The sequence below is a fragment of the Triplophysa dalaica genome, chromosome 16, assembly GCF_015846415.1.
Source record: "Triplophysa dalaica isolate WHDGS20190420 chromosome 16, ASM1584641v1, whole genome shotgun sequence".
NCBI lineage: Eukaryota > Metazoa > Chordata > Actinopteri > Cypriniformes > Nemacheilidae > Triplophysa > Triplophysa dalaica.
In genome coordinates this window covers 15,542,111-15,568,252 of record NC_079557.1, presented here as the reverse complement: position 1 = coordinate 15,568,252, position 26,142 = coordinate 15,542,111, and the positions used below count along the sequence as shown (strand labels likewise).

Below are 26,142 nucleotides of genomic sequence, written 5' to 3'. Positions count from 1 at the left end.
CCAAGGTCATGGGTTTGATCCCAGGGATAGCAAGTACTCTGCTACAAATGCATAGAATAAGGCAATGTTAGTCTTTTGGATAAAAGTGTCTTCCAAATGCGTAAATGAAAATGTAATATGTACAGTTTCTGAATCTTCATTTTTACCTCTAGTTAATAAGAGATTAGCCATCATAGAGGAATTAGTGAATACAAGTGGCACACAATTAAGCAGAAACACAACCTCAGTGACGTGCTGTCTGGTCTGCTTAATAGAGAAGTGGCCACGGAGACCCGAGGTGACATATGCACACAACCCCCCAGCTGAATGTCAGCAAAGTCAGGACACCGGGCAGATTTATGAATTCAGCCCACAGGCAATTCTAATTAAGTAACAAAAAAATCGCACAACAAAGGAAAAAAGAACAGTCTGGGCCAGTACGCGGCTGGCTAGTTAATTGCATGTATCATTTTTTACATTTTTTTCTGTGATTGAATTGAGAGATCCTTATAAAACAGATAATCCAAATAATTATTTGGAAAGAATTTTATAATAAGTCTTTTAGGGGGGCCCAAGAAAAATCTGGAGGGAAAATGGCCCCCATATACAGCACATAGATAAAAAGGAACTAAGTATAAATGTAAATGTAAAATCTCACTGTATGCTGCTTACATATTTTTTAAACAGAATGTGAAACAATGGCTTGTTTTCATACAAAACATCTGTGTTTTCTACAACTGTATCCTACATACTGGAGCAAAACTAGTATGCATCCAAATCCAAACATAGCCTCAAACTTTGTCAAAGCACACCGTGCCATCATTGCACCTATATGTATTGGTTTCCAGAGACTTCACCACCGTGGGAAAAGGAGATTAATCGTGACGCCTCCTTGATAGATTAACCCGGTACTCTCAGGTAGATTCAGGCCGTGCTGAATAAAACATCAGCAAGAGGGAATTTATCTGCCCGAGGACTGAAGTGTTTGATGAAAAATTCAAGTGTGTGTAATGGAGACGACAGGCCGAAATCTCAAGATTACCTTAACGAAAACCACCCCTCGAAAGGTCTTCAGAACCAGCGCCGCCCCCATGGACAGAGCGTACACCCTGGAGTAGTACTGTACGTGCGGGTTCAGTCGCATGCTATCGCTCTCCGCGGTCTCGTTCCCCTGTACCAGCGAGGAATTCTGCAGAGACAAAGCAACATCACTTTGGCAACGTGATCCGTCTCCAGAGGATCCAAACATGTCAGCTGAACTGCGTGCGCCAGTCCCAGTCTCAATTATTTTACAGAACGTTAGCTAACAGCAGCATCTGTTGCTGTGATTCTCCCACTGTGTAAATCATGTGCAGTCTGGCACTTCTAATTAGTTTCGGGATTGATGTTCATTTCGGCTAGGCATCAAAACCAGTTGCTGGAGGTTTGTAATATGAAGAGACAAAAGCAGCCTAAAGGCGACCCGGCTTACCCCGCTGCCCTCTTTGATCCAGTGACTGAGCCACCAGTTGCTGAAGGCGATGCTGCCTGTGGTGAAGAGGAAGAGGAGGATGTTTACGATGAAGGCCAGAAGCCCTCCAGCAGCCTTGATGTAAGAGGCATACACGTCCCAGGACACGGCCCCGGACCCCTTTTCCTCTGCCTGCATGAGTTGAGCTGGAAAATGAAGATCAAATAGCAAAAAGATAAAAACTTTAATCATATTCCAAAACTTTGACCATCTTCTGCAGTACAGGACCCAATTGACTTCAATTGTAAGGAACTATATAAGGGCAAATAAATCATGACAGACATTTACATTTTTGGGGGGGTAACCCATCTCTTAAATGCAAAAAAATAGATCATAACTAATCCTTCTGTAAAATCTCCACATTTAGAATAACAAAATAAAGTTGATCTTTAAAAAGGTTTATTTCCTTAAACACGCAATTAATTCAATTTCATGTCTTGGGTCACCGCATTATATTCAATGTAGAATCTGAGCAAAGAGCCACTGGATTAATCCCCCCTCACCTCCTTTCTTGCTCTCAGCAGACGGTTTGACCGTGACGTTAGCGTGAAAGGACTGCAGGCTGCTTGGATCTTCTGGCCTCTGCTTGTTTTTCAGGTTCTTTCTCACCAGCTTCTGAATGGGAGATGGTAAAGAGCAATCCTCTAGTTATCCTCAGGACACAGCATGCCGGCCGTTTAGTCATTAATACAGAGATCAGTGACAAGTTCCCTCGGCTGTTGCTTTCATTGATCAATGCGCTCATATATTACAAAAGCACAGCGTGAATTAACATTTAAACCCCGCAGCTCTGCGGCTCATGAATTTTGCAGTGGGTGATGTCGGATGTTCGGCAGTCGTGTGACCCTGATCTTTTTTCTAGAGGGCACGGCTGCTGCGGGTGGTGTATGGTACCTCTTGCTGCACGCTGTTGAACAGGGCGGCATAGTCCCGTCCGTTCTCCATGAGGTAGGTGTGTGTGCCGTGTTCTGCTATCTTGCACCCCTTCATCAGCACCACCTCGTCACACTCAGGCAAATACTGTAGAACAAACACCCTGTTACCTTCCTCCTTTACACTACTTGGGGACAGGTCACCCAAAAATTTTATAATCATCATTTACTCACCCATTAAATCTGTATAAATGTCTTCGTTCTGATGAAAACAGAAAAAGATATTTGGGAAAATGCTTGTAACCAAACAGTTCTTGGCCAACATTGATTACCATAGTAGGAAAAAATCCAATGTTAGTCAAAACTCCCCCAAAACTGTGTCCCACATTCTTCAGAATGTCTTCTTTTGTGTTCAACAGAACAAAGAAAACCATTAATTAAAAGAGAAGTCATTTAATAGCAATAATTAAAAGTAATTTATTTTTTCTACTACGGGAGTCAATGGGGGGCAAGATAGCTAAATATTGTGCCATCCCTGGTCGAGGAAGAATACAGTCGCTGCATAGCCTTCCTTCGGATTCCGACACTAGTAATGCATGTCTTCTTTTGTGTTCAACAGAACAAAGATTTTTTTTTTTTAAATAGAGGTAATTTAATAGAAATAATTAAAAGTAATTTATTTTTTCTACTATGGGAGTCAATGGGGGGCAAGATATGTTTGGTTATAAGCATTCTTCCAAATATCTTTCCCTGTGTTCATCAGAACAAAGAAATTTACACAGATTTGTCACAACTCGAGGATGAGTAAATGATGACAGAGTCATTTTTGGGTGAACTATCCCTTTAACACGTAACAGAAGCTGCATTTCCTTTACCCTTCAAACTGCGTAAACATCCATGCACACATTTTCTTGTTTCGTTTACATTTCACAGCCAATATGTATTCAATGTTGTGGATGAGCACATCATCATTAGTCTATTTTGCTTGTATGTTTGTTCTTGCCTGCAACTGGTGCGTGACAAATATGACAGTCCTGCCCTTGGAAGCGCCGCGGATGGCGCTGTGAAATAACTGAGAGCCCACGTGTGTGTCCACGGCACTGAGCGGGTCATCCAGCAGAAGAATGGGTCTCTCGCTGTACAGCGCTCGGGCCAGACTCACTCTCTGCCGCTGGCCGCCGCTGAGGTTGGCACCTTTTTCTCCTATCTGCAGAAGATAATCCAGTCAGTATTACACCCCCGTACATCTTGTTCAAGGTTAATCTCAACGGAGAGAGCAATACAAAAAGGCATGAGCGCGATTTGTACGACCTTGTTTCTGAGATTGCGTTCGTCAAGGTCAGAAATTGTATTATGTGCAGATACCTCAGTCATGTCTCCGTATGGTAGCTGGGTTATGTCAGGAACTAAACAGCATGCGTCCAGAACAGCATTGTACCTAGAGTGTTCGGTAGGTGGTGAGGTTGCACAAAATGTAATTGAATTTCACACATGAAAAGGTCAAACTAATTTCATGAGTCATTTGTAAATCTAGTTCATACTTTTCCTCAATATATTCTTTTCCAAACAGTATGTTCTCTCTCAGGGAATCATTGAGGATCCAGGCCTGTTGAGCGACATATGCCAAACCACCGTTGACAGCCACCGAGCCTCCAAGCAGTGTCATCTGTAAAGAAGAATCCAAAGTATGTTCTTACTTTGCTTATATGACCGACTGGTTTAATGCTGGTTTAAAGTGCACCTGGGAAACTCGTACCTCCGAGTTGAGCATTCATTATTTATGACATGTCACATATTCAAGTCGGAAAAAAGGGAAAAGTAGCGTAAATCAATCAAAACTATGGACAGTGTAACAAAAATTGTTTTCCTGTGGACGTTTTGATCAATTAAATGTATACATTATATCTGTGCCAGACAGACAGCCCATTACAAAAATCATGGGAATGCTAATACATTTATATTCTTTTTTTGATCATGTATACTTTAGTGTCAAATCAATGTATTGTTCCTGTCATTTTTCGTGAATTTTAATATTAGTTACGTTTTATGTGTATCACTGAGTTTTGCAAAATGTGTGTCAGTTGGTTTTGCAAAATTCAAACCAATAAAAAGTGTTAAAGGTTCTTGTCAACTTTGACAACACAGTATTAAATAATTTTATAAGAACAGTGTGTTTTTCCTGAAAAACAGCGAATTTGAACGTCCAAGGTTTCAGAAAGATATGTATAAAATTATTTAAATATAGCACGTGAAATTAAAATAACTTTGTAAAATACTCTTGCTAACAGACTTGTTTTACATCATGTTGGAAATCGACTCCCCATTCGACATTACAATTTAGCAACTCGTATATCGACTTTAAGTTTTAATTCAAGTACAAGCCCAAATCAGAAAAAGTTGGGACAGTATGGAAAACGCAAATAAAAAAAAGAAAGTAGTGATTTTTAAATTTACTTTGACTAGCATTTCATTGCAGACAATATGAACACAAAATATTTCATGTTTTGTTTGTTCTACTTCATGTCATTTGTAAATATACATCCTTTCCTGTCATTCAGACCTGCAACACATTCCAAAAAAGTTGGGACAGGAGCAATTTAGGGCTAGTAACGAGGTCAATTGGTTAAATAATGATGTGATTTGAAACAGTTGATGTCAACAGTTGACTGTAATTATGATTTGGTACAAAAGCAGCATCCAAGAAAGGTCTAGTCCTTTAGGAGCAAAGATGGGCCGAGGATCGCCAGTTTGCCAACAAATACGTGAGAAAATTATCAAAATGTTTAAAAACAATGTTCCTCAAAGAAAGATAGGAAGAGATTTGGATATTTCACCTTCAACAGTGCATAACATAATTAAAAGATTCAAGGAATCTGGAGGAATTTCAGTGCGTAAAGGACAAGGGCGCAACCCTGAGCTGAACAACCGTGATCTCCGATCCCTCAGGCGGCACTGCATCAAGAATCGTAATTCATCTGTAAGCGATATCACCACATGGGCTCAGGACTACTTTGGCAAACCTTTGTCAAGTACCACAATACGTAGTTACATCCACAAATGCCAGTTAAAATGTACTGTGCCAAAAGGAAGCCCTATGTTAACAGTGTCCAGAAGCGCACTCGACTTCTCTGGGCTCGGGGGCACCTGGGATGGACCATCACACAGTGGAAACGTGTACTGTGGTCAGATGAATCAGTATTTCAGGTATATTTTGGGAGGAATGGACGCCGTGTGCTCCAGACCAAAGAAGACAAGAATCACACAGACTGTTAACAGTAACAAGTCCAAAAGCCAGGATCTGTCATGGCATGGGTTGTGTCAGTGCCCTTGGCAAAGGTAACTTGCACTTCTGTGATGGCACCATTAATGCTTAAAAGTACATAGAGATTTTGGAGCACAATATGCTGCATTCAAGATCTTTTCCAGGGACGTCCATGCATATTTCAAGAAGACAATGCAAAACCACATTGTGCACACATTACAAAGTCCTGGCTGCGGAGGAAGAGGGAACGGGTACTTAACTGGCCTGCCTGCAGTCCCGACCTGTCTACCAATAGAGAATGTGTGGCGCATTTTGAAGCACAAAATGCCACAACGAAGACCTTGTACTGTTGCCCACCTTAAGACTTGTTTGCAGGAAGAATGGGACAAAATTACACCTGAAACACTTCATCACTTGGTGTCTTCAGTCCCTAAACATCTTTTAAATGTTGTGAAAAGGAATGGCAACATTACAAAGTGGTAAATGCTTTACTGTAGCAACTTTTTTTGGAATGTGTTGCAGGTCTGAATGACAGGAAACGCAAATAAAAAAAGAAAGTAGTGATTTCTAAATTTACTTTGACTTGTATTTCATTTCAGACAATATGAACACAAAATATTTTATGTTTTGTCTGGTCAACTTCATGTCATTTGTAAATATACATCCTTTCCATGTCAGACATTGATAGGTTGAACACCGCCTCCATAAAAAAATATCAAAGACTACTCCTCTAGCCCCGCCCACTGGTTCACGCATGACAGAACCGGAGTACCAAAAGTGTTAAGTCAATGGGGAACTTTTGGGGGCTCTTACACCCCAGGGGTACAGCTTACACCTCAATGTGACGTATGTTCTTACAGAGGCTGATGGGCTACACAAATGTGGTAACCCTCATGTTACTACGAAATTCTCGCTCGGAACTACAACCCGTTAAAGTTGGACGCAATGTTAAGTCAATGGGACGTTTTTGGTAGTTTTTTTCCCCCTATCGAAGACGCCCGGTCGCTTATAAAAGTCATAGTACACCATTTCCGTATAGACAGGTCATTTTGAGCCCTCATCTGTGGGCCTACGACAAAATCTGCAGGACAAGTAGCGTGCCAAAATTTTGCCAGAAAAAGAAGAAGCAGCAGAATAATAAGTATGCACAACAAAAATACTGATGCTTTTTCAAAGCGCCACTAATACACAAAGGTAAGCTTATAACACCTTTAGGAAGTGTGATCTTTTAAACCGTGTCGGTGACCTCTCACCTGTCCCAGCAGAGCGGAGAGCAGCGAGCTCTTCCCACTTCCAACTCCCCCACAAACACCGACCAGTGAACCCTGTGTGCACACAGCAGTGAAGATTAACCCGGAGAGAGAGATTTTACACAAGCAGATCGAGTTTAATCCTTGTCATGATGAGCTCTGTAAATAACAGCTCTATTCACAGTGTGGTTTCCTTCAGGCAACGCTTACTGCCGCCAATGGAAACCACTTTTTGTCTCAACTGAAAAATCAAATATAAACAACTCAATATACTAAACATATTCAAATGCTCACCGAAATTGTTTGCAAATGTTGACTAAGGAAATTCTTTTGGCAGTCTGAGGATGTAAATGGGTGGAGTACCTTCTGGACACACAGGTCTATGCGGTGAAGGGTTTTGTGCAGTGGAGGTCTCATGCTCTGTGTGGAGGAGATGGTGCTCTGCGGGCTCTCCTGCTCCATGTGTGTAAGTAGGTGTTCTGCATTGGGATTCTCGTGCTTTCCTTTGTTTTCCTCTGTGATGATGTACAAGCTCAGTTTCTCTCTCTTCAGAACCCTCTTCATGCCTCCTCTTTTCTGCTGGCCTCTGGTGCTCTTCTTCTCCTGTGAGCTGCAGGTCTTCTCCCAGGCCAGCATGGCATCTTTAAACTCCACCACGTTATCAGGATCTTCTGTTTTACATGAGATCATCTCTCTGTCCTCCATCATGAAGAGCTTCTGTGGGTGGAAGTAGAGCTATTGAGCTTATTCTGCATTAATTCGCCAGATTTTTAAAGGAACTGTCCATCAAGAATCAAAAATGTTGCCCATATTCAAACTTTATTTTGTGGAACAGAAGATACTGTATTTGGCCAATATTGGAGAATGTTCAGAGTACTTTTTTCATTTAATGTAAGTGAATGGGGCCATGTCTCCAAAAATGCCAATCACAACTGCTGTAATTTTATTTAATTTCTTATTTTATTTAAACGTATATTTCATGTTTTTTTCCCATTTGAATTATATTCACTTTTATGTGATTTTTTTCCGTTTAGTTTATTTTTGTTTGAGTTAAAAAAAAAGTGCATTGTTTTTGATTTTATTTGTTACTTGCTTGTATGGGATAAAGAAAACTAGACATTCTGCCTAACATTTAAGTAAATTATGAGAATTTGGGTGAACAACCACTTGGTTGTTGGTGTAAAATGTCAGATACCTGAAATCTTTTCACAGCCACGGATCCGTCTGATAAGGAGCGCACCACCATGGGTGTGACTTTCAGAGCAAAGGTCATGGAGTTAAAAACAGCAACGACTGTGAATGCCTGCGGGTTGTGACAGAGAGGAAACCGAGTATCAGCCAGTTCACAGATGCTTACGAGTTTAAAACTGAATGCAAAGAAGTTCGCTTCACCTGTGCTGCAGTGAGATCTTTGCCGAGGGCCATGTGAAGCGTAAAAGTGCACACGCTAGCTATCACAACAATGACTGGAGCCACGCCCACTGTAAGACTTTGAACATATCCGGCCCACTCTAGTATTCTTCTCTCTTCTGATCGAACTTCTGTATACACAAATATAGTGTCTCATATATAGTGCACAATATCAGGTGTCTGCAATTTTGTAGTGTTCTCCAAATTCCATGTGAACAACTCCTTCCCTACATTCGTTCACTACTTTTTACCCACAATACATTCACTCATTATTTCCTATGATACAGCGCTTCTGATAAGAATCAGCTGGTGGAGAGTGATGTTTAATGCCACAAATATATGTTCATACTTTATACTCTGTTTATACTTTGTCCTCGCCGAGAGTTATTTTCCACTTTTTGAGAATAAACCGATTAAATGAATGTTATAAACAGTGGTGCTTTATTTTAAATATATTATAAATATATATTATTATAAATATATATAAATATATATTATATAAATTTAACATCAGTTCTATTATGTCACTGTCTGAAATCGTTCACTCATTTCACATCACAAGTGAGCCAATTCAGACGCAGCTAGAGGCCCGCCCAAGATGCCATATGACTGACAGGTTAAGCAACAAATCATGTTTAGTTTTGTGCCGCGTCATGTTTAAAGGCGTGGAATTGTCCCCGTGGTAACAGACCGGTGTAAATTCACAAATTTGTCATAGTTTAAAGGAACAAAAGTTTATGCTGTGAACTTTGCATACTTTAAAGAATTAGCGTTTAGTCGAGCGTGAAGAAATTTTACAGAACCTTTGTAAATACGACAGCATACTTCGTGTTGTTTCCAGGGGAACCGTTAAAGAACGCGACACACACGTCTCCTGGAAATCCTGTGAAATTTAACCAATCAGATGACGACTTTGAACGTGCTGAAGTGTTTCCAGAAAAGTGTGACTTATGCATCATACGTTTAGCCAACGATCACTGGGCGTGACATCTGATGCGGAGACTACAGCAATGGTGTCAGAGAAGAAAGACAAGACATGATGTTACTCAACCCTGATGTGACTCGGTTTAAAACGTGCACACACAACGGTTGTTCCGCTTCACCTCGGTAATACAATGGCGTTGTCGCTCTCTTTCATAACCGACTAATATATTTAGCACTCATGAAAGAACTGCATCTATCCTGCAAGACAGTTTGTAGTTTACAATCAAAGGACTAAAACTGTGTTCTTCTTCTGCTGCATCAATATTTGTCTTACGGCTGCCCGTGGGCTGGGATGTTCACTCAGTGCCGCTCTCTGGCTCACGGCCAAAGTGTTTTGCTACCCATCTAAACAACTGAAAGCACTGGACATAATCTCTGAAAACATTCCTAAATCTCCATAATTCAGACATTAGAGATGTTAATCTATGCAAGGCATGATATTTTATTCATAACTGCATGCACAAAATGTAAAATGGAAACAGAAGTCTGGGAAACCTGGGATATCTTAACGAGGTGACAATGAATTACTGAAGTACATACTAGTTAAAAAATAATTCATCCAACAATGAAAATTCTCTGATATACTATATTCTTATATGTTACTCAAAAGTGGAATCCAAAGGACTCCAGGGAGATATTTATGGAGGCATATACATAATTTTTAATCTCACTGAGCGTGCAACTCGTTACAAAACACGCATGTGATAACCAGTCATGCGACATGAATCTCAAGAATCTCACCCTCTCTCTTTCTCTCAACAGGAAGTGGTCTAGCTTTTGTTGAAACTAATAACGTGGAATTAGCACCTATTGTATCATTCCTCCTGTATGACATATCACTTTATTGCTCCATGAACTCTCTGTAAGTCGTTTTGGATAAAAGCATCTGCTAAATGTATAAATGTAAATGTAGCAGATTAAATTGTTGTCAGAGATTTTGTATTTTAGTTCAATCTCAGTTTAAATGTACATTATATAATACATCTCAGTTGTCACCAAACCCTCGTCAGACAACAAAAACACACCTCTGATCAAGGAGTCCCAAAGCTGTTTTTTACATGTTGCTCGACTGCCATCAGTTTATGAGGTCCTAATGCCAGTGCGAATGGAACCAGAAAAAGGGGAAAACTAGTTTCCGAACAACATCTTTACTAGTTTCAGAACTTCATTCCCTAAATTATCTGGTGCAAAAGGGGATTCTGAGAGAATTTTCTTATTTGGTTTAACTATCCACATTAAGTCAGAGCCGATGGTCGAGTGGTTCGTGCTACAAAACATATTGCGCCGGTGCGTCCCGGGCGACCCCAGTTAGAATTCCGGCTCGTGGTCCTTTCCCCGACCCCACCCCCTCTCTCATCCACTTTGCTTCCTGTCCTCACTTAAATAACTGTCTGTCCAATAAAGGCAAAAACGCCAAAAATAAACCTTAAAACATATAAAACTATACACATAAAAAAGGTCAAATGACAATTATCTTTCATTAAATAAGAAATCAAAGGATTTCACTAAAACACGTTTGTTAGATCAGAAACAAAACAAAAATAATAGACATACTGTTGAAAACGAAGATAGAAGTATGACACTTTCTCTCTGTGAAATGTTATTAAAACATTTCCAGGGTTCATTTGATGAACTACTTCTTTGGTAGTAAACTGTGTAAACTGATCTAAATTTTACTGGATACAGTTGGTGAATGGCTCAGAAAGTAAAAGTTGGTTCTGAGAAAAGCTCAAACTTTTTCTATCATTTGTTTGCACATAACTTTTAGTTTGACATTATGGTCTCTATAATGCAATAAAATTCATAAGTTTTAAAAAGCGACTTAAGTGGCCAAATTCTTTTGGTGTCACTGTAAATCTACCTTATCCAATTCTTCTCAAAAGCATTTTGCATCAAGAGTGTTAAATGCTTTGTAAATTAATCTCAAAGCTCTGGACTCTCGGGACATTTAGATGCTGGTTGACCAAGAAAGGACAGAGCCAAGCCAGTGGATTATAAAATTGAAGATTGTTCCTGTGAGAGTGGATGCAAAGCCACAGAGATAATCTTCCAATTTCTATGGAGACTATGAGATGTGAGAGTTCAGACAACAGGAAGTGAATATATAATGATAGTGACCGAACAGTGTTTGTGTTGATGTCGCTGTGTGGAGACTCACTCTGGAGGTTGTTTGCAAATACACTTTCCCAGCAGTACATCTTAATGAACTTTATAGAGCCCAAGATTTCGTTCATCAGCCGGACGCGCCGGTCCGTAACCACCACGCACTTCTTACGGAAATACGCTGTCAGGCGGGAGGCTAGCATCTGCGGGAAATAATTAAAATGTGAGGAACGACATGTACAGCAGAGATGAGATGACTCCACTGTTCCCTGACTCAGGGGATATTCCCTGAGGAAAAACGCTTGAATGTATTGGGTGAATGATTGAAGTGGATGACTAGGATTTGTTCAAGCTGCGAGCCCTGTTCTGACTTTATGTTATGCTTTGTTTCTCAGAGGACTCTTGAATTACCAGGGGCTTAATATCTTAACGTTGTGTACGCACAAAATGGGCACCGAAGATGTGATTATGTAATTTTCCATGCATATATTGGGATTTGGGAGCCAAATGTTGACTTTGGAAACCTAGCAAATTTTCGCCCTATTTCCAATCTCCCATTTCTTTCAAAGATTTTTGAGTGAGTTGTTGCCTCCCAGATAATTTCTTATTTAACTGAGAACAGTCTTATTGAGCCTTTGCATCTGGGCTTCCGTTATTTCCATGGTACTGAAACAGCATTGGTCAAGGTCTCAATGACTTGTTAATTGCTTCTGATAGTGGCTGGCTTTCAGTTTTGATTTTCCTTGACCTCAGTTCAGCTTTTGATACGGTAGATCACTCTGTTTTAATTACTTGTCTAGAAAATGTCTTTGGGGTCTCTGGTATTGCTCTTAATTGGATTAAGTCTTATCTCACCGATCGTACAAAGTTTGTTGCAATGAGTGGTTTCAGGTTGGTGTCGTGAAATCTGGAATCCCTCAGGGATAAATTTTGGGACCTTTACCTTTTAACATCTAAATTTCATTTTTACACAGATGATACTCAGATTTACATACATTTAAGCCCACTGATTGTGTGCCTGTTGATTTTCTTTCTAAATTTCTTTCTACGATAAAAGAATTGATGTCGCAAATTTCTCTGTTTTAACAGTAAGAAGCCTGAGATTATGCTCATTATTATCATTATGCTGGTTCTCCCTATCAAATACGTAAGGCTTGCTTGGTCAACATAACTGTCGACAGCTCTACGAGAGAGTTTCAAACTTAACTAAATTTTGGGTGTGTTTTTTGCTGCAAATTTATCTTTTGAGCCATATGTTCAAAACTGTTAAAAAATCTTTCTTTCATCTTAGAAATATCAGTAGATTACGGCCAATGCTGATTTTTCTTCAGAACACAAAAGAAGGTATTTTGAAGAATGTTGGCAAACAATTAACATTAGCCCCCATTTACTTCCATTGTATCTCATATGTGTTCAACCTGCTCTTCCAAGAATTCGTAATGAATTTGCATGAATTCGTATGTTGTGAATTTATAAAAACATACGTTTACAAGAAAAAAGAAAACCCTGCCTCTAAAGCCAATGGCGCGATAGCAAATCGTATGAAAATGTACTAATGAGATTGCATTAGCCACATCGTGACGTGTTGATATGTCATATATTTGAATGACGTGACACTGAATAAATGATTACAGAATTTTGGGGTGAACTATAAATTTAAATTTGAAATCTATGGAAAGTGACTGCAAATACTTAAGGCCCTGGATTTTGCAGATTGTAAATGGAATACTTGCACGTAGAATTCTGCATTACTGCTCATTCATTTCCAGTAACAGTGCTAACCGTATCTACAGAACATGACGAGATCATGGTAGATAATTTATATTTTTAGGGCGGTCCCTTAATTAAAATCCTGTTGGTGATGTTAACATGCTTTAATGTGGGTTTTTATGACATATCTTTAATAAGCAGAAGTTCACCTCCTAATTCGTTTTATAAACTTATAAACATCTGATGAATAATAAAGCCGTTGTATGCACCATGCAGCAGTCCATCGCTTTCCAAAATGGTGTTAGTCTCATAGATTATATTTCATACATTTTAACGACAATAAAATTATACCATACAATGATATATAACTACACTTTTTACATTTTAGCTATTGACGAAAAAATGCATTTACTTACTGATAGCATCACATTTGTAATTAAAAAAACGACACAACATAGTGATCCAAACATTTAATAAAAACATGTTGCATGTGCTCGTCAGGTCCGTGCTCTACCACGCATTAAACGTTAAACAGTATTTGAAGTCTGAAATTGTTTAATTCAAACATTCCCTGTTAGTGTCCTTCAGCCTTATGTGATCAGAAGATGCGTTTGATGGTTAAATGTCTGCAATGCATTTGTGTATGTGGAGAAAAAGTGAAACGCTATCGTTCACCAGCCATTGTGTACCTAGTGATGTTTATAATATTTCTCCTTATGTCGCTGATAATGTTTGTACGTAAAACTCTTATTTTTTTACCATTTAGGTTTCACAGGGAGCAACAGCCCGTAGTAAAAACATATAACCGGAACCTAGTGAGCAGTACGATTTCAATTCGGAAGTACGTCACTAGGCTATGTGCAAGTGAGCAACTTTTAACACAAATTGTCATGCAATATGATAATATAAATTATTTGATGTGATTGTAACTGTTCACGTTGTCATCCAAAATCAGATTTATGTCACAAATTTTGTCACTGAAAAAAATCAGATTTGGGCCACATTGGTGTGAATGGACATTGTGGGGATGTCAGTAAATACTGTGTTTTTCTCACCATGGTGGGATAGAAAATGACAAATATGGCCGATCCGACAAGCGCAGTGGGTCCTAAAAAATAAGTGGTGTATGACAGACCCAGAATACCAACAAGAGGCCCCCCAGCCAGCAGACAGCCCACCGAGACCGCCTCATACAGCCGCTGTCCATCACTCGAGCAAATGTTCACCAGCTGAAAGTAACACACCAAGAGCCATAAGAACTTAAACACTGCACAGATACCCTGAACCGCAACCAGCATGGCCATTTAAGCAATGCATTAGCCATAATATAGAACACTCAGACCTCAAAAACACAATCCCAATTCTGTTTTCATGGGCCAGGAGGACACAAGAATGAGTTATGAGAGGCCGACTGAAACTATTACAAGAAACTGAACCCTCTCCTGAACTCCTCTCACATGTTATTTTTCTTTAAGTTTTAGAAAATAAGGCTTGACCCGAAGAGCCGTTCTCTCAATATTGAAATTCCTATCAGCAAACTGGTTCAAACCACACGTAGCGTGGGTAATAAATAGTTTATATACGCATTAACACGCATCTCACCTCTCCGGTGCTGATGTCTTTGGTGTTGCGCAGTCGCAGGATTTTCTGGAAGGCCAAAGTGAGCACGGCTCCCCTGAGGCGTGTGGCCGTGCGGTAGTTGACAGCCCACACTAAAGCCAAAGACCATGAGCGTGTCAGCTCCAAGAGAAAAATACCGCCGACCAGAGCCAGGCCGTACATCAGCTTCACCTCAGAGCATTGAGAATACTCCAGCAGGGCTCGGATCAGCAGAGCCTGAGAAGAACACGGCACAACAAGAATGTGAGGTTTGCTGAGGGAGAGACAGGTGTACAACCTCTTTTTAAAATTTTCTTTTTAGCTTTTGAGTAGAAAATACATGAGGAGGGATTAAAAGCTCGAGCTTTGAGGTTGTATGGCATCACAACATCCTCTCAATCTCAGTCAATGGATCAAGTGTTGCTAGTAAGAAAATACAAGAGAACCTCTCTTTCATACAGTGTCTCATTGTGAAATGCATAGTTCTGGTTCTGGATTTTGATTGGTCAAAATCACAATTGCTAAATGACTTCTAAGTGAGATAAACTAAGTAATTCTAAGTAAGATCTCTTTTCTACTATTTCTATTCTTAAAATGAAAAATATCTTAGCTTTGTATACTGTGGTAGGTAATATGAGACCAATTTTACTGCCACTACCAACACTTACTACCAGTTCTCCCTATGTTGTGCCAATTGCTTCCATTGTTTACCTCATTTGTAAGTCGCTTTGGATAAGTGTCTGCTAAATGACTAAATGTAAATATGATTAGTCTTTTCTTAGAACTTTGCGAGCTTCATCACTGCATGTAAATAAACTTAAAATTGTAAATAAATTGTATTATGTAAAATTATAACGTTTAAAATGTAAATAAAACAATCATGAATCTCATGTTCATGTAATTAAGTAACTGGTAAGTAAGAGATATAATTTAATATATGTTATTAATTAGGCAATTATTTAGAATTATTTTTGTAAATAAATTATTTGTAAGCTCCAGTTGATTTAAACAAAATTACAAATAATTTTTAAAGGCTGTTACTAACCAATCAAAATCAAGCATCCCAGAATGCTGTATAATAAAGGAAATTGTTTAATGTAATTGAAAATTGGATAAATAATGAATTAATAATGAATTTTCAAACTTTAAAAGGTCATCACATTGTTATATAATGCTTATTTTATTTTATTATATTACATTAAGGTTTTATATTTTTAATTTATTCATTATTATTTGTATGAGGCTAAAACAAATTAGTTGATATGGTATTATTAAACCTTGTGTGCATGTTATACAGTAATCTTTTACCTTAACAAACTATATTGGCATGCATTTTTTTCTAATGCACATTTTGCAAGTAATGAACAAAAATAAAAGAACAATTATTTAGTCAACCGTTCCCTAATTATTACTTATAAAGTGCTCTCGTGCCCTCAGCCAGCTAAAAAAATGAGTATTACCTTTAGTTAATCCTCAGGCATTACTGGTGAGGAAAAGATATTTGCCTAATTTATAAGAAAAGAGCATCACAATTTACTTCGAGTAAACGTGCCTGTTTCAGAGACGAATGCTGACCTATGCAACACTAAACAAATCAACAGAAGGCAATAAATGTGCTATTTTGTAACATGTAATCCCTGATAATGCTATTAAGCGGATGCTGTCAAGGGCACGTGCGGTCTTCTTTAGGGAAATAAAATTAACAGGCGTGCTTCCCTAACAGCGTCACAGTAAGAAAGTCCAAAACAATGCTCTTGCAGTGGAACTAATAAAATCAAAACTGTTTTTTTAATCCTACCTAAAGAACAACACTAGATCCAAGATCATTTGCCAACCAATATAAAGCAGCAGGTAATAATGTAAATAATGAGGGAATAACGTGTCCCTGCAGACATTGACTATCTGGCACACTCCCCAATCATGTAACTGAATTTCTTTTATAAGTATGTGAAACCTATTTCCATTGTAAATGTTATTTAGAGTCTGCATAATTTTAAACAATAAGCAAGTGATTGAACTCATCAGTTAAAGCTGGAAAATGTTAAACCATCACAGCGTTTAGATGATTTCCCATCAAACTGCCATGCAACATATTTCTTGTGATTTCTTACAAATAACAGTTGAGCTTATGGTTGGATAGAGAAACCGGGTCAAAGGTCAGCATAACTCCGAGCCATATCAGTTATTTGAGAAGTAAATTGATACTCACAGGTCCAGCAAATCCAGCCACCATAGTGATGAGAAGAGAGAAGATAGCCACCAGCATACGGGTCTGACAAAACCTCCAGAAGACCCGAGAAAGAGACGCCCCATCCTTCCCTTGTATCATGAGCTCCTCGTGCCACAGCCACTCCAGTCTACGAGAGCATCAAACACACTGTGTGTGAAACATCTTCACTGTATGACAACAGGATTGAACACGTCTGCATTAAATGCAACATGAGGAAGAATTTGGTATGTTATACTTTTAAGAGCATCACATTTCAATTATTCCAAATCTGTCAAAATTTCTTTATTCTGATAAACACAGAAAGATATTTGGTAGAATGCTTATAACCAGACAGATTTTGCCCCCCATTGACTCCCATTGTAGGAAAAAAATACTTTATAATTTTTTTGTTCCGTTTAACAAAAGAAGACATTTGTATTATTTTTACTATGGGAAAATCTGTCTGGTGTGAAATTCCTCAAAAAGATGAACGATTGCATCATTATCATGCGTAGCACAAGAAGTGCAAACATATACATACAGCTTCATATTCAGGCCACGTTACACAATGAAAAATGGAAACGTTAAGATATAGTCGAGCAGCGATAGCTGACAGTACGGGAAGCCGCTATACTCGCGCGACTGAGCGTGTAATGTGCGTGACGTGATCGTCATCAGAAAGTTCCTGCATGCAGTTTACATGGAAACGAAAAAGGCTGCATTTTCTAAAAGTTGCACTTTGAGACCCGTCTTCAAAAGTTTGTATTTTCAGTCCCCAAAATCCTGTTTCGGTCTAAACGAACGAAGAAAAGCTCCTTTACAACATTTCTGTTTCACCCTTAGAATGAATAATGGACTTTGCTGTGACATATATGGCTAAGAGACGCAGATTCCCATGCCAAAGACCCACAGCTGCCTTTCAAAGACTGCTAGTAACATTCCACTCACATGTTTTGAATATCTCTCAAAAATAAGATGCCTTTTTTCTTTTCTCATGACATCAGCCCTCAAACCTGTCTGTTTTGCTAATGCATTAAATAACAAAACCCCTCTGCATAAACAAACACATGTACACGTGCCTCAGAACTATGCCCTGGCTATCAATGACAAGAATCCAGTAATCTGAGAGGAAGACCCTGCCGAACCACTGAAAGCCGACACGACTTCTTACAGAACTGATGGACCATAGCTGTCAAGCCATTTGGGTGTCAAAACCAGAAAGCTGTATTTAACATACGACCACAGATCCGCCACGTGCTACCCAAATCTTATCACATTGATTCACGAAATGTGGGTTAATCTTAGATCTGTCGAGGATGGCATGGAGACAGGCCAATTACAGATTACTGGCGATTTTTCTGTGATGCTTCTGTCCTCGAGAAACCCGTTTGTGCTTAACGGAAAATCACAAGAGGTTACAGATCTGTCGTGTTAATGACATAACCGTCTGGCTCTCTCTCTGATGTCTAATCCCTTTTATTAATAACATCCACCTGCCATAACTCTCTCGCCCATGTGAGAGTGGGAGGTGTGCATTTGTCATTTCCCACCGACACTCGAGGGATTCCCGCATCAACAAGCCGCCCCTCACCTTACGTTATCTACTGTTGAACTTTGCGCAACCTTTGCCCAGGTGTCGTTTTATGATGGCTCTATTTGTTACTGTCAACTGACGATGTGTCGCATTAATGGGAACCATACAAAGGGCATTATCACTAGCACCTCACCAAAAGCCGCCTTTCACTCAGGATAATGTGATGAAATTGGGACACACAACTCATGAGATGTCTCTCTGATAATGGCAAGGAAAGGTAAGTATGCTATGTATTTCTATAATCATTTATCACCCAAACACAAAGGATGCCTACCGGACGAACCAGTGAAACCTCAGACCTCCTTTCCTTTATTCATATTTTTGACTGCTTCCCCTGCATAAGGCTTGTGGAATGTTCTATTGGGCAATTCAACTGTGCTGAAAAAAGTGGGATTATAACACCTAGTCTTATTAAGTGAATCGGTTCACGTTTCAACATATATGCTGAGATTCCTGACTTGGGCTTGGCTCTGGCGTGATTCATTTTGCCCAAACAAAACTAGGCTGTAAATTACCTTTAGGATCAGCTCACCTCTGGCAGTTTGTTTCTGAAGCCTCGTGGCAAGACAGACCCCAGACGTCTTCCATCCTGAGACAGGATTCTTTGTGGGCCCTCCACGCCAACCGCGAGAGCCATTGCAGGGTCATGAAAGAGAAAAATCCAGCATTGTCCACAGGGTGTTGATGTCTGGGAAAAAAGGGTTTGGCTCATGTCAGTCATATTTGTACTATATGTGCAATGTCTGAGACCAGTGTGATCTTGAAGTAAGAAGGAGAGACGGTACACGGCAAGGGCCAAACGGGAGATGAATCACGCATTTGTGTTTGAGGAGCAGTTTGCACGGCCCTCTCAAAACTGTTATGGACCAGCGAAAACACAGTGGCGGTTTATCAGATTACATGTTAAAAACAGAGACGTCTGTGAGAAATAGATAAGAGGGCTCTTATCAAGACTTTCGTCACTGGTGTTCGGATCCAAAAGCTAACATAGCAAACCTATCATAACACATACGAAACATGAAAGTTTTGTGGCCTCCAAGAGGCTGATTTTTGATTTCTCTTTGAGAAATATTTGAACTTCAATACAATTTTATTATGTTAAGTAATAGTTCACCCAAAACTAAATAGTTGTCATCATTTACTCCAACCTTTCAGTTCTAAGGAAAAGTCTGTTTAAGACGTGACATTATCTCAATTTTGTACTGTATTCTTTTTTTCATACACAGATAACCATCAAGAATACTTTGACGAGTGACTACGCCTTAGTGGTGTAACAGGTATAAATTCTACACAGGACATTTACGACAAGTGGCACAACCACATTCTACCGCATTGTGAAAATCTTTATGCCTCCTATGAGTGAAAATGTTATAGAAGAAAAATACTTTGATAAAAAAAGAAAGGTGCCGATACTCACTCCATTCCCATAATTTTCATAATTCGTTATTCTACAAATTCAGCGCTGCTAAAGTGAAAACCTTCCTTTTATCTGCAGGGTGGAATGGTTTGGTTTTAAATGTGTTAAATAGGACGACCGAAGGCTATTGAAACTGAAAACATTACAAATAAATTCTAAAACATCAAACTTTTCATTACGGTGTACATTATGAAATAAGATATTTAATGTAAAGATGTATTTTAATTAGTTTCTTTCAATGAGAAAACCAATTTTTAGCTTGTCCAGTAGAAACAGAACTTTAACTGCATCTTATTCTCCATTATTTACTCCATCACTTATCTCCATTATTTCTCATTCTATTAAATTTTAGCATAAATAAGACCCCTCAAAATGATGTCTGTCTTCGTGAAATGCAGTTGACAGTAGATTTGGTTATATAACATAACAAGAGCATTAGCCTTCCATTCATTCTTGTGAATTAATTTGAAATAATCCAGAGCTGTCTCATGTATTTAGCGGATGAATTCATTCTCCCTACATTGACACAGCGGACATGAGCGCGCTGAAGACGTATGATGTCTGCATGAACAGGGTGCGCAGAATACTTATTTGGAAAATACGTTGGTTGGAAACGTACACATGACCAGTCACAGCATTAAGCCAGAACGTTTTGATTAGGCGAACGATTTTTGGTCCTGCGTCTTTCACAGACGATATATAATTATAAAAAGATTATTTGACCATTACAACTTTTTGATTGCTATCAGGATGTATAGAAATTTCCAACCAACATGACAAAACCAAATTCTCCCATCCTGCCTTTTAGGCGCATTTTAGGTCCAGACTAGTCTTACGACCGGGTGTATGTTTGTCTGGTGCAACTGGCCCCTGAACCCTAACATGATTTAAACAACATATTTAAAACTTGTAAGTTTTACCTACTATTATTAATTAAATGTGTCATATTTAGGTAGAATAATTTCTATGTTCATATTATTCAGTTGTGAAGTATAAACCCTCCATGTAACATATTGTCACATGAGAAAAACAGTAAACGTTTACCAGTTGCTTGAAGCATACGGGACTCATATGATATAACACAGGTAACAATACACTCACCTAAAGGATTATTAGGCACACCTGTTCAATTTCTCATTACTGCAATTATGGTGGTGGTGTAATGGTGTGGGGGATGTTTTCTTTGCACACTGTAGGCCCCTTAGTGCCAATTGGGCATCGTTTAAATGCCAAGGCCTACCTGAGCATTGTTTCTGACCATATCCATCCCTTTATGACCACCATGTACCCATCCTCTGAGGGCTACTTCCAGCAGGATAATGCACCATGTCACAAAGCTCGAATCATTTCAAATTGGTTTCTTGAACATGACAATGAGTTCACTGTACTAAAATGGCCCCCACAGTCACCAGATCTCATCCCAATAGAGCATCTTTGGGATGTGGTGGAACAGTAGCTTCGTGCATCCCACAAATCTCCATCAACTGCAAGATGCTATCCTATCAATATGGGCCAACATTTCTAAAGAATGCTTTCAGCACCTTGTTGAATCAATGCCACGTAGAATTAAGGCAGTTCTGAAGGCGCAAGGGGGTCAAACACAGTATTAGTATGGTGTTCCTAATAATCCTTTAGGTGAGTGTATATCAGTGTAATGTCAAACCCCATTCATCCTAAATACCTAAGACTTATTACACATACTTTACAGGGGTTTTAAGCTCTCTATAAAAAGACAGTTCACCCAAAAATGTTTTGATCATTTAATCACCCTCAAGTAAAAGCAAACATGTAACACAAAAGAAATATTTTGAAGAATGTCACTAACCAACTACATTTACCCCTATTGACTTCCATTCTTCCAGTATGGACACAAAACCACTGAAACAATTCTCAAATTATCTTCTTTTATGTTCCACAGAAGAAAGATTCATGTAAAGGAATATTGTTTTGCAGTGAACTGCCTTTAACACACGAGTGAAGGCCAAATAAAAGTATACAGAAACTGCCGACCAGTTAAAGCATCTTAAATATTCCCCCTTTCTATTCAAGTATAAAAATGTCAACCTAAACCAACATAACCGCAACCTCAGCCTAGAGAACTTACTTGTGTGTGATCCTAAAAGGCTTCAATATTTGTAAGCTATGGCGATATCTCCCTCTTCTTTTTGTTTCATGTCTCAGTTCTGCTTCATCGTCTGGGTCCGGGAGAGTCTGGGGAGGGGACAAATTCAAACCCTCTACCCGTCCTGCAGCCTCTAAGGCATCTGGAAACATACCTACCTCTAGCAAAGACAAAAACAAAATGCACTTAATACATTCCCAAATACCTTTCAAGACATATTTATGTCTTGTTTCCTTTATGTTTCCATCACTGTGTATGGGTGAAAGCCTGCTCGTATGTGCAAACTGCAGTCAAAATTAGTTGAAACGGACCTTCCTCTGGCCTTTGCTACAAATATAAAGTGTTTATCTATTTAAAAGGTGGCTGTTGGAGGCCTCAAGGGTTGTGGATACCGAGAAGGCGGATATTCGAGCTGGCTCTGTGTTGACCATGCCACTGATCCATCTGAGGCGTGAGCCATGATAAGGTCAATCCAGCAACACTTTGATTGTGTGTATCTGGTTAGTGTACATTATCGGTGGCCAGAAGATAATAAGGACAACCAGATTTTCCTTTGTTAAACTTCATACAAGCAATGGTTGTGTTAGTATGAACTTTATATTTAAATTGGAAATCATATCAGGAAATTAAACCCCATCTAACACAAGTCTTATGTGCCACGGGATTATAGGCAATTTCACTGGCAATGAAAATAATCAGCTTAACGTAAAACATTAACATTTAATGATAACATTAATTACATATAAACACACTGGGGGTAAGGTCTTTTTTTTTGGACGTTTTTTTTAACGTTTGTGGACTCCAGCTCTGACTTTTATCAATATCTGCACAGATTAATCCCAAATAGCTAGAGCTTTGAAACAGATATGAACAAATAGCCAAACTTTTATCATTTTGCCCTTGAATGAGACCTTATGCTCCATGGGGACTGTCTTTCCTTACAAAATGAACTATGGTTTTATTATAGTGAAAGTTGGCGAATTGATTACCATTTGTATAATAACAGTTTAACGACAAAAAACACGTTCTAGTTGTAGTGAAATCTTGGTTAATTTTTGAAAGGGTTTACAATGTACTATCCATGAACTGTAGTGTAAATAACTTGAATTAAACAGTTAGTGTAATTCTGCTTAAAAGTTAAGTTTGTTTCAAAAGTGTTCACCAGCAGTTTTAGTAATTGCACGAAATGTAACACACAATTTACTTTTCTCATCTTGTTCCCCGAGCAGCAAGAACTTTGTGTTCTCACTATTATTTCAGAACATGAACCCCCGCTGAGACCCTCATAAAAACACTGGATGGCTCATTACAACCTCTTTAACTTCAAATAAACATCCCGTCAAATCATATACGCAAGCACTGACGTACGGCGCAGTTAAAACTTGATGAACTTGCTCATAAACACAAAACTGGCGCTAAGAAAGTTTCTAAAGCAAATGAGTGAGTGGATAGGGGTTCACTTACTTCTCAAATAGATACGTTTTTTCTGATTTTCACCCTCTCTCCTTTCTGCGTCAAAGTACACGGATGTTCCCAGAGGATCTACGTTAACGTTATATGATTTATTTAAAAAGCAGGCTCTTTTAGGATGGCTTTTTGCACAGGACTCATCTTCTTCATGAGAAATAACTTGACATGTACCACTTATCGATGCAAAAACGTCACAGTTGAAACAACTTTCAAAGAAAATGTGAAGTTTTCAAGTTTTTTTATACTCGCATGAAGACTACGAGACTTCATAAACGCTCGAGCCGGAGCGACGCTGTTAAACGCGACTACAGCACAGCTGACGGAATTCCCTACATGCACTGCACGTCACGGCTGAGCAGCCAATCGCTGCTTTGCTGTGCTCGTATCCACGGTTACCGGACATGAAGGGGAAGAGAAGGGCACGTGGTGATCTTCACAAGTCGCAGACAGATTAACTGTCTATTTTTGGTCGTATGAAGAGCACATGTTACACACATACGTTATTGTGTTGTGTTGTTTATTCCCTATGCAATAAAGAGCTGGCATTGAATGTCAATGAATTATCATATTTTATCACGAAACGCCACGTTTATATCTTGCTAAATAGCAATTTTTTGCTGGTTTGTGCCTTTTTCTTCAGGCAAAAAATTCTGTATTTATAAAACAGCTTCATGTCATCTGTGTGTTTGACAAAAAACGCTTTACAGTTAACCAGACCATCTATATCGTTTTATAAAATAGACATACAAAAACAGTATTCCCCTCCCATTTCTGAACTTGTCGACTTTCCATTTATGTTGTCATGTCTGGCTTGGCTTGTCTTGTCTTTGGGCCACCTAGTGGTTCCTGGCATAAATATAACATACAACTGACAGAAAGAATGTATCTGAATATAAAAACAACATATGAGATGGATTGTTCACATGGTGCACGTATTTTGAGTGTATGACTCAATATTTTCCAGCTAATACAAAGTGAGTGTCTATCAATGAAAAATTTAAAGATAAACAAATAACGGTATTCTATGTTTAATATAAGCAGCATGAATTATTTGCATTGTTGAGATAAATATCCATTTAAAATGGTTAACATTGAAAATGATAACCCCACACACACGCACACAGGTTGGGTTTTCGTGTTTTATGGGGACTTACAATTGACAGAATTACTTTTATATTGTAAAAACTGTTTTTCTATCACCTAACACAATCACACAAGCCTTTCTGCATTTTAACATTTTCAAATAAACATCATCAGTTTGCTTTATAACCACCTTTGGAGGTGGGTTAAAAGCCTCAATTGACTCATCAGGATCATGTCACGTCAAATGAAGTGACGGTCCTCTAAAAACATCCAGGGGATGATGCATTACAAATAGTTGTTGCTCTTCAAAAAGAGAGTTAGATGACAGTCCATAACTTTTAAGTCACTCTGGTTCATATGCGACCACATCTAAAAATACGTTTTACACAGAATGCTTGTTAAATGTTTATCCTGTGATAATTGTTCATCCCGTGACCTGGCGATGTCAAACACACAAAGACATTTTGTGAAGTCTTGCTCTACTTTCCTATTCTTACAACAATAACCATTAACAAAAAAGTTGAAAACATTTCCTTGTCAGTCTTTAAGAACAAACCATTTTGAGTTGTTCTATATTCATATTTTGTTTATACCAGAGTAATCTTTGAGTTGGATTAATGTTTAAATCCTTTAGGTAACGGCATCAATAAAAAGTTATTTTGGATTACTGTAGTTGTCCCAACTGAATATAAGAGAAAGCTCGGTGCATGTGAAGTCAAGGTTTTCAAAATCAACCACAAGGACTCTTTTTTTAAACATGACATGAGACTAAAAAAAGACAACATGTATAAAGATATCACAAACACATACTTTATTAATGACCAGTCTCACATCAGAACACTTGTGACACGTATAAATGTTATCAAAGGGGATGCTTGTAATCGTAAACCTAAACAATTACATGTCTAGGGTGGATATTGTTTATCATAAGCAAATCTTTAATACATGTTACTCTTATAGATTTTTTTTTACCTATGGTGACCACCTGTTCCTCCTGTCAAACATTTTCCAAGTGTTAAAAAATAGCCACCTACCAGTCAATTTTTCCATCAGCACTTTCACAATGTGCATTTTTGCAAAGCAGATTTACACATAACATTTCAACAGAGAAACAGTAAATACATGAAGATTTTTTAGACCTCCATTACCTTCTGGGTGATGTGGGCTGACAATCTTGCTGAACCGGATCTGGGATGAGCATTCAGCCAAACTGGAGCTGGGTCGGTCAGACTCAGCCGTCCCGAGGATGAGACATGGAAACAAGACAAACTTATTAGCTTACAGTCCACTCACATATGTCAAAAAATTATACAATATAATATGTTTGTGTTTGGTTGCGGTCAGAAAGCGGCATCAACACGTTTAGGCAGTTAGTTTACTGCCCTACAAATGGCTGCTCGACCTGATTTTGCCAAGTCGTTGATGTCCTCAGGACAACATATTTTGTTGACCTAATGACAACATTTTCATAAATAAAACCTAAACCCACACCAAACCCCAACCCTAACCATAACTTATTCCTAGAATAAGAGGAAAAAATTATACGTGGAAAACGTCTTGTTACGTCT

At 38.7% G+C, this 26,142-nt stretch overlaps 1 protein-coding gene across 7 annotated transcripts in view; it reads right to left on the bottom strand.

Annotated features, from left to right (window-relative positions):
- wu:fb13g09 (ATP-binding cassette sub-family C member 5) overlaps window positions 1–23,788 on the bottom strand; it is a 32,060-nt gene extending 8,272 nt beyond the window's left edge. For 5 of the 7 annotated variants that reach the window (XR_008909247.1, XM_056769642.1, XM_056769644.1 and 2 more), the window contains exons 1-18: window positions 23,486–23,788; window positions 22,004–22,181; window positions 19,015–19,170; window positions 16,889–17,036; window positions 14,683–14,916; window positions 14,136–14,309; window positions 11,426–11,573; window positions 8,266–8,414; window positions 8,069–8,176; window positions 7,237–7,590; window positions 6,877–6,948; window positions 3,903–4,027; window positions 3,727–3,799; window positions 3,365–3,568; window positions 2,384–2,509; window positions 1,993–2,104; window positions 1,451–1,635; window positions 1,022–1,168 (exon numbers count right to left, since the gene is read on the bottom strand). Coding sequence is in view for 6 of the 7 variants with exons in the window: in XM_056769642.1 (XP_056625620.1) it covers window positions 1,022–1,168; window positions 1,451–1,635; window positions 1,993–2,104; window positions 2,384–2,509; window positions 3,365–3,568; window positions 3,727–3,799; window positions 3,903–4,027; window positions 6,877–6,948; window positions 7,237–7,590; window positions 8,069–8,176; window positions 8,266–8,414; window positions 11,426–11,573; window positions 14,136–14,309; window positions 14,683–14,916; window positions 16,889–17,036; window positions 19,015–19,170; window positions 22,004–22,173 (2,685 nt within the window). In the remaining variant the exon portion in view is untranslated. The remainder of the gene's footprint in view (window positions 1–1,021; window positions 1,169–1,450; window positions 1,636–1,992; window positions 2,105–2,383; window positions 2,510–3,364; window positions 3,569–3,726; window positions 3,800–3,902; window positions 4,028–6,876; window positions 6,949–7,236; window positions 7,591–8,068; window positions 8,177–8,265; window positions 8,415–11,425; window positions 11,574–14,135; window positions 14,310–14,682; window positions 14,917–16,888; window positions 17,037–19,014; window positions 19,171–22,003; window positions 22,182–23,485) is intronic. The other 2 variants (XM_056769643.1, XM_056769645.1) reach the window with 2 other exon arrangements.
- Between the last annotated feature and the right edge of the window lie 2,354 nt (window positions 23,789–26,142).